This window comes from Macadamia integrifolia, chromosome 12 (assembly GCF_013358625.1).
Source record: "Macadamia integrifolia cultivar HAES 741 chromosome 12, SCU_Mint_v3, whole genome shotgun sequence".
Classification (NCBI taxonomy): domain Eukaryota; kingdom Viridiplantae; phylum Streptophyta; class Magnoliopsida; order Proteales; family Proteaceae; genus Macadamia; species Macadamia integrifolia.
Window position 1 is genome coordinate 9,235,542 of NC_056568.1, and position 9,001 is coordinate 9,244,542.

At 41.0% G+C, this 9,001-nt stretch overlaps 1 protein-coding gene across 2 annotated transcripts; it reads right to left on the minus strand.

Moving 5' to 3' along the window:
• Positions 1-802: 802 nt before the first annotated feature.
• Positions 803-8,777, minus strand: LOC122058112 (RNA polymerase II C-terminal domain phosphatase-like 3). Of its 2 annotated transcripts, none has more exons than XM_042620596.1 (12): positions 7,734-8,777; positions 7,445-7,577; positions 7,241-7,296; positions 7,082-7,136; positions 5,576-7,000; positions 3,311-3,904; positions 3,048-3,194; positions 2,700-2,968; positions 2,420-2,531; positions 2,075-2,332; positions 1,615-1,661; positions 803-1,535 (listed from the first exon to the last, which is right to left on the minus strand). In XM_042620596.1, the coding sequence occupies exons 1-12, from the start codon at positions 8,414-8,416 to the stop codon at positions 1,472-1,474; spliced, it is 3,843 nt and encodes a 1,280-aa protein (XP_042476530.1). In that variant the 5' UTR covers positions 8,417-8,777; the 3' UTR covers positions 803-1,471. The 2 variants fall into 2 exon arrangements, with proteins under 2 accessions (XP_042476530.1, XP_042476528.1); XM_042620594.1 differs by having other exon boundaries at positions 3,311-3,913; positions 7,734-8,767.
• Between the last annotated feature and the right edge of the window lie 224 nt (positions 8,778-9,001).

Here is a 9,001-nt window from a genome sequence, read left to right on the forward strand (position 1 = left end):
CCATGAGTGGTTAAGTACTTAGTAGAAGTACGTACATGATACATCTACCAACATGACATAGGCTGCACCCATGGTACGGTGGCACCTGTACTCAAATTTATTTTTTTTTTCAGGGTAACTATCTGTACTCTATTGAGAATCTACAGAAGTATCATTGGTCGAATTAAGTCTTCCACGAAGGACAGACTCAGATAGGTACAGAAAATATACACTAGGCCAGTCGGCGCAAGAGACAGACTCCAGTCCAGCAACCTCCAGCGCCCAATGCAAAAAACTCTTAGCTTTCTTTGCCGTCACATATGGACGGGGCCACTAAACCTCAAAACCACTAACCCTACAGATCAGCCACCCACCCATATGAGCCAACTCTCCTCATATATTCACATGATGTCTTGTCAGATATCTCTCCTTCCCTTCATCCATTACATACAAGCCTACAGGCCGGCTTGCTATACTACTAAGGACAGCGGTCTCAGGTCCAAAAGAAAAGCTGGCCCAGATATCTTCTTGGCCCCTTTAAGAAGGTTCAAACATGACACGACAACAAAAACAGAACTAAAAAAAAAAAGTTTTTATATTTATTTCCTTGTCTATTGCTAGTGTATTTATCAATTTAGTTGCATTTGTATAAATTAAACCGTACAAACATACTGATGTGAACGAAACTGACAGGCACAACCGCACAAGTACGTTATCTTCCCCTTTTTTTTTCTTCTATTTTAGCCCTATTTTCCACGAGGCCTAGAAAACGACCCCCTGCTGAGTCTGGTTCTTTGGGATTACCTCTTAAGTGCTACAATTCTAGTAACAGAACGCATAATTTGACTATTCAAAACACTGGTCCAAATTTCAAAAGCAGGCCATCACATGTCAACAAGTACGCCCACCACAGTTTTCAGCTAAATAAATGATGTTGGTTAATTTTAGGAAAAGGAAGAGCCGGATCAAATTCCAAACTAGTTTCCTTTTCCTACCAAAATTTCCAAGTGATGCTTCTCTTTAAACTTTCAAACTTTCAAACTTACAACCATTTTAAGGCTTCCCATATATCCCAGATGCTGATATGGATCATAACACAGTGATTAGAAAACACTTGTAATGCTTTAGGGGCTTTTCCTCTTTAGTGGTCTCAGAGTTCACAGGGGTCATAAAACTTATAAGATCCGTCCTTCCGTCCTTCCCCCTCCATCCCTCCCCCACTACCCAATAATTTAGATTCGTCACCTCCTTTTCATTTCCCCAGACACTGTAGGAAGGGTGACTTGATTTTCAAATAATTTGAGCGTCCATGCCAATGCCAAGTCCTCCAAACCCCTCAATCAATCTCAGCCAAACTCAACACAGTCCACCCGAACTGAACCCCGCTGACATACCCCTTCAACCCAATTCCATTTTTTTTATTTCACGTTTTAGACTTTAGTTTACCATGAAGGGCAAGGGTTCAGGGTTTTGGATGAAATTGGGTGACGGTTTATATTTTAACGGCAAATTCATGCTCATTCACCCTACGGTATAGTAGAGCCGATGCCTCCACCCTGTTAAACAGATACAAGTTAGTACTCACATGCATCAAATTAAACCCCAACTGATTCAGAACAAAAACCAGATTCTCACCATCCAGGGTGGACGACAAATCTCCCCGTGGACAGAGCCCAATTGACCTGTTAAAAGTTGAAAAAAAAAAATCAGGCAAGGAAAAAGTTAATATACATTTTAAGCCTTTTCATGAAAGATGAAATCCAGGACATTAAACTTGATCATAAGGACAGGTTAACAGATATCATGGCAGCAAATAGACATAGCAGCAGATGGAGAACACTACCACCAAGATCTAACTATCGAACGAATCCTATGCAATGATCAACCAATCAAAATGATCTAGAAACATAGTCGAACAATATGCTGCAGCCACCCCCAACGATACTGTCTTAGAACTTCCCCACTGCTAACTATATTCCTTGGCTGTCCTATCTTCTATATCTACCCTAAAGGTTCCTAAGATGAATCCTCCATAAACAACCTGAAATCTGGAAAGGACAGTTTCATTCAAACACAAGAAAAGCAAGTAAAATACCTTGTCTGTTCCAAGAGAATTGGCAACTACATGGGTAACCTGTTCATCTATCTGATTGGTGCATACAGCCCCGAACTGTTCGGCTGTCTGCCACAGTGGATGTAGGTGGGGGTTGGCTTCACCTACTGGAAATATCCTACTGAATACTATACGGCAACCAGTTAAAATTTTCCTCTGCTCTGCAGCAAGAATATTTCTAACATCTGCCTCATTTAAAGATGGGTGCAAGAAAAAGTCTTGGTGTATTCTTTCAATTACCTGATTCAAGGCAAACAACAGATAATCAGAAGATTAATTACTGCTTTCTGTAGATTACACTGCATCAAACCAGATTCAGAGCCTTACTGCCAAGGAAGATGCAAGAGTCCCATCTTCTGGTCTCTCGTCGTGATCAATTTCAAGAAGCGAAGGACCCAGAAGTCCAAACTGGCGTCTGCTACAGGGGAAGTAAGTGTATCTGCACCATATTTATGAAGACAGCTTATCCAGGTAAGCATGACAGCAAAAACTGGAAAGAGCAATCTACTGATCCACTAACAGAAGGAAACAAAGGTAAATGGAATTGGAGGGGGGGGGGGGGGGGGAGTAACAAAGTGAAATGGATGTTGTATCAACTTTCACTTGCCTCTCAACAACTATCAAGTTCAGCTTGTTATGTGGCCAGACTCTTACAGAATCATCTACGATCACCACACCTGACTCCATACCCAAAACCCCTTCTAAATCTTTACTCTTGGGCTGCCTCTCATCGCTATCAAAAGGATCCCCATCATCACCTTTTGAAATAACTCGCCCAGCAAACAAAGCCCCTGTTGGATCAAGAACTTTTGCCATCTCCGTAGCATATAGCTTGTTGCCCATCGTGTAAAGATGCAGCTCATACAGCTTACTAGCCTAACAGACACAAAGTACTTCAGACTACAGCATAAACATTACTTAGGACTCTTAAAACTACAAAACCTAAAGAAAATACCTTCTCAAGAAAATTCCAGATTCCAGGCCTTAATTTTGTCCACATTCCCATATGAGAAAAACGGAAGAGATGCCTCTGAGGCTTTTCTCGGTCCTGTTCTTCCTTCTTTCTTAGAATCTCTTCATGCACTGGATCGACTTCAACAAACTGAGAAGGCAGGAGGGACAGGTTGTAAGTTATAATGAAAAAATTGAACAGAAGTAGAAGGGGATTCCTTTGCTGCATTAATAGCAATAACTGACTCTGTACATTAACTTACGTACCTTGGCTGAATTAAGAAGTGTGTGATCCAAATCCAAGACAAGGCATAGCTTCCTGGCTGCAAACATTTTTTGCTGTTCTTCTATCCTCCTTGCCCTCTCTCTCTGGATAGCTGCTTTCTGCTGGTCATCATACCCCTCAAATAGGTGTTCAACATCCCCCCATGAGTTCTGTGGAGGCCCCGCTGCACCTTCTTTGGGTGTCAAACCACTCCCACTTTTCTGGTCACTAGTGTCGGTTACTACCTCTTTTGCATCCACCTTATCTGACTTTACAGGCAGAGGTTCGGAAACTGCAGTCTGTGAAACCACCGGGAGAGTATTTGTAGGTTGTGATGAAGTCAAGATATCAGCAAGATTTTTGAGCTCCTTTGTGAACTGCGGAGCAATATCGGGAAGGGAAATGGACTGGGAAGACAAGGAATTTGCCTCTGCCTGATCCTCTTGCTGACAGACAATTAGATTGTCCTTCGAAACCTGAGGGACTGGATTTGTTTTCAATTGCTCAGCTCCAGAGCCCTCACTCTTCTGAAAAGTATTGCTATGGAGTACACGACGAGGGTCACGAGGTTTCATGCGGATTTTCCCCAATTCTCCCTGAGGATTCTGCCAATAGTTAAATATGCTCATTTGTCATGCTCACGAGTATACAAGTGAATTTGAAACGAGAAGTACTCAGAAAATTCTATGAGATCGACTGATGACTAATATAAATCTTAATCTATTGAGAGACCCGAAAATACGTGCATCAACGATCTCCGTTTAAAGAGCTTCCACTTTAATGTGAGAGCAGTAAACTTAGGAGTGAAGTGCTCATTGAATAAAGAACAATTGTAAAGTATAACAGGGATCAGAACATTCCACCATAGAAATCCCAAATTCTTGTCCATTCAAGAATCCGGCTGGATTTTAAGATGTCAGGGTGCAACCCGGGTCAAATCCAGGCTCAACTTTGTGGGGGTTTTTCAACCAGCTGGGCCTAACCAGGCCTCACCATTTTTTTCCCTTGCACTGTGACTGCACGAATTGGTAGTCAGGGCCTGCATACGGCAGGCATGAACACTTTATAAATGGTTGGTTGGTTTTCAGTCTTTAATCAGGCTACTACCAATAATGGGGCTAAACAAGCCTTAAATTTTCCATTTGTCTCGAAACGAGCTTTAAACAAGTCAGGCTGAGTAAAGAGGCACTAAATGGGCTTTAAACATGTCCGGATGAGTCGAGGTCTTAATTGGTCAAGCAACCATCGGGTAGGACTTCCGCATTGCAAACGACCAAATAGTATTCGGTTCGGGCTTGAGCCCGGCACACTTGACAATCTGTCCTGTTTCGGGTTGTCCCTATTAATCTGGTGCGGCCTGGACTTGACACCGCTACAACTTTGAACCAAATCGGTTGCGCTTGTTCAGACACAGGCTCAATTTGGTTGAACATTCATTATTTTCCAAAACCAGGCCTGTCCTAGTAGCACCCCTAGTAGTAATTGATGATAATTGACTAGGCACCAATGGAGGTCCCCAGAATAAGGTGATAGGGCACCTAGCCCACAAAAACTTGGTTTGGGAGGTGTTTAGTTTTACATTACCGTCTAGGCAACTAGATCACTCATTGAGGAATGGAGTTTTGCTAGGTCATCACCTAAGTCCAATATTTATTTATACAAAAAATGTAATAAACAATTAACCATATAAGCTACGAAGGGCCACAGTACATTCTGTATAACTTGATAAAAATGTAAACACTACATATACTGAAAACACCAAAATTATGAATTTTAACTACAATAATAATAATAATTGTGTGATGCTGATAATGATTACAATGATAAGATGAAAATTATCAAATCAATGAAATTACCCTTTAAAACAAAACAAGAAGTAATACAGTATGTGTCTCGCCCAGGCATCAACAATAAAAAGCTAAAATCATTCAAAACAAAAAAATATTAAGTTAATGAAAGCTAATTTGAGCTATCATTGTCCGAGTCCCAGCATATTTGTAAAATGAAGGAACAGCTCAATGTGTCCATGTGCATGACTGTAAGCATATTCCCAAAGTTTGTAATGATCCAACCCATAAACATGGTAAATGAGCAATCCATCATCCAGTTTCTAGCTTTTAGAATTCTTCTGTTCAGCACGAGTTAGCACAGACTCTATCCCTTTGAGCCTTGGCCTTAAATGAAATGGAAACTTTACAATTGGCAACAAATAATAAATAATTACAATAAGCCAAAAAAGAAACCGAAGAAAACAACGTAGTTCTTACCATCGAGGCTGTTTGGGGAGCAATATGAGGTTTTCCTACAAGTTTTTGCTCAGGTTCCAATGGCCTCCAAGCAACATTTACCATAGGTACCGTTCCCGGTAATGTATTTGAGCTCGAAGGAGTCATCATATTTTTGGCAGGATCACCAGAATTCTGTTGAGCTTCTGCTGCTAATCTTTGTTGTTCCATCTGAATTAGATGCATCAGCATGCTGGGGTTCACAGCGATATCCTTCAACAAAGAAGGCAAGGAAACTGCAGTATTGGCATCCATAGCTGGTGCCTGCTGTTTTCCAACAGTTGCCACATTAGAGTGCCCATAGCCAGCATCCTGTCCTCTGCCGCATCCAACTTCTCCATTTTCTAATTTCATGGAATTAGCTCCCATGTTCTCCATCAGTCGGCTTTTATCAATAAATTGAGGCACAAAACTACTGTTGTCCTCTATCCAACCACCAATTCCGGATGCCACTTCCACATCTCTGGAAACCCCAGAATTCATTAATAATTTTTTATGCCTTTTCAAAGAATGGCCATCCAAATGATTGTCCTCAACCTTGTGTTTCCTTGAACTCATCATTCCTCCAAGAGGCTCACTTTTAGGTGCACTGGACTCTGCAGACAGAGGGCGTTGATTGAGATCCAAAGCACTCGCTTCAGAGTTGGCATACCGCAGCCTAGGATCTCTACTCTTTGCTGAGGTTCTTAAAATGGGATTTGGCATAGAACCCAACTGCCCAACAATTTTTGCAGGTGCTATTCCTTGTCCATTTAAGTTATCCACAGGGGAAATCGCGGGGCCAATGGGTTGCAGTGGGACAAATGGAATTACGGTTCTCACATTATCAGCAGTTGAAGAACTAGAAACCTCCTCATTAGTATCAACATCCCCATCGTTTCCCTCCTCTGAAGGAGTAGGACTCGGAAGACGGTTACTCAAAAGGAATGAGGACCGACCAAATTTTTGTTGATAGGTAGAAACAGCTTTGAGGGCATCAGTTTCGTATGGATGCAATGTAGCATCTTCTGTTTTATCTTTCAATTTGGTTGTGGCCAAATCCGAAATAACTTTCCCATCCATAATAGCCTGTGCTTTTGCCACTGGGAAAGGTAGCAAGGTTTCACGTGTAGGGGAAGGAAGGCTATCTGCATCATGGTCCCGGTGAAGATCGAGCAGGGGACCAAATCCCAGTCTACTCTTGGACCCGACTGATATTCTCAGTCTCAAAGCTTCAGATGCTAATTTTGCATTATTCTGATCACCAGATTTGGCAGATACAGGGTCCAGAAAGAGCTCTTTTGAAGAATTCATGTCATCAGCAGGGATTTCAGTTATAATACCAGCATTATTCTGATCCACTATATCAGTTATGTGTATTTTTTTCTTCTTATCCATGGCCTTAATACTTGATAACATGGCCTCAACCTGTAACAACAGAAACCGAGTTAATTTTCCCCAAAGACCAAGACATTGTTCTGAAATAAACTTATAAGGGAGAAGCAAGACCTCTTTTATCTGCTCCAGTGAAAAAAGAGCATGGATATTTATACTTTCAAGCAACCTGTAGCAAAATATAACAGAAACATATGTAACTATCAGTACTCATGAGTCATGACATAGAGATTCATTAAAATTTGGGGTGAAGAAATGAACTCATGCAGAAACCTCAATATGATGTCTTTATTCTGTTCTTGTTGCTTCAGATTCATGGAACAAAACACCTGCCGCAAACCATAAGTAAGCTTCAAAATAAGAGGCCAAATTATAGGGGCAAAAAATGACCATACGTGGGAGAATGAGTACTAAATTTGAATGAAAACCATATAAATGAAGAAAAAATGGTAGCTGAAAGAATCTGAAGCGTCTTACAGAATTGATCGCTTGAAGCCGGGAAAAGGACTGTCGAATAGTAGCATCCATGGCCGGAACACGATTCTCCAAAACCATTGGCTGCAAGCTTTCCAAAGCTGTTTGAAGTTCGGAACAGACTCCAGGAAAAGATCTACATCAACAAATCAATCGACAACATCAATTCATTACGGTCTGAGAAGAATTTAATCAGTGAAGCAAAAGATAAGGGTTCAAATTGGACGATCTTCTCAACGGCCACAGAATCCGTCAACCAATAAAAATGTCCATTAATATTCATATCACTTACTTCTTCGCTTCTTCCACTGTTAAAGAATCTAAAGTTTTCTGTATCGAACAAAGTCTGCTCTCGAACTCACTCCGTTTCAGATCCCTCTCAGTTTCACTACGATCACTCGAAATTTCTTGGTATGGTCCTTCGTCAGAACGTTTGTCCACAGTCTCCGAATCCAATTCTATCTCCCCTTCTTCCAACTCTCCCTCTTCCTTCTCATCTCCACCAACGGTTTCCATTCTACTATCAATCTCCTCGCTACTGTCATCAATTATTACTTTGCAAACTTCCTTGGAAGAATTTAAACTTCTATTATTACTTTCTCTGCCGTTTACTGAAACATTAGATGCAGATTTCATCGACTTATCATTGGATCCGAAGTCTCTCACCAATATTTCATTGAGTGGTTTGTTTTGCACGGCTTGTGCCCACGCAAGATTATACAAACCGGAAGAATAACTACTTGAAATAGGATATTTCAATAGATCGTCCATCCAAACCCTAGAATCTCCCTTAGTTTTCGAAGAAACCTTAACATCCTGATTGAAATCTTCTTCACTGATTTCTTCAATGGATGCAGTATCAGATATCTCTCCTTCCTCCATATCGTCAGCGGCACACCCATCCTTGGCCATTCTAGCTAGAATTTCTTCCTCCTTGGGATTCAAAAGGCAACGATTAGATCTAGTGACACGCATAAGTTATACGAAGCTTGATTTCAAATACCGAAAACAGAAAAAACGCAAACAATACAATCTTATGTCAAATCTTCAATGGATCAAAGAAACACAGCTTAATTAGGGTTTCTTCCCCGGATCTAAAAAAGCGAAGTCTCAGGGAGAAAATCAAATCCTTAAATACCCCTAAATTAAGTAAAATGGGGGATTTCAGATGGGACTCGATGATCGAGATCGATCTAACACAGTGATCACAGCTCCTTGTCGGCGAATACCGCTTCTCTGATCAATCCCTCTAGCGAGAGAAAACCAAAAGAGCCACACGAGAACAAGAACAGATCCAGAAGCAGGGAAGAGTTGGCCTTATATAAAGGACTATTCCGATTTTAAATGCCAGAAACACATCTTAGCCGTACACGTCATCGATCCTTGAAATGAATTCTAGTAAGCGGAAATCTATCCGTTTAGGAAAGATACGGATTACAGTTCAAAGCCAGAATTCTAGAGTTCAAAAAGGAATAGGGTTTTTTTTTTTTTGCTAGAAAAAGGAATAGGCTTTTGTAGGTCAATTGAAGGAGAGGCTGATGGGCACTTATTTCTACAACC

Bases quoted from the DNA above. Each gene is read 5' to 3' on its own strand.
- LOC122058112 (XM_042620594.1), bottom strand. From the start codon at position 8,416: ATGCGTGTCACTAGATCTAATCGTTGCCTTTTGAATCCCAAGGAGGAA. The intron at 3,914-5,575 runs GTAAGAACTACG...AACTATTGGCAG, and splicing joins CTCCCCAAACAGCCTCGATG to AATCCTCAGGGAGAATTGGG. The intron at 2,532-2,699 runs GCAAGTGAAAGT...AATATGGTGCAG, and splicing joins AACTTGATAGTTGTTGAGAG to ATACACTTACTTCCCCTGTA.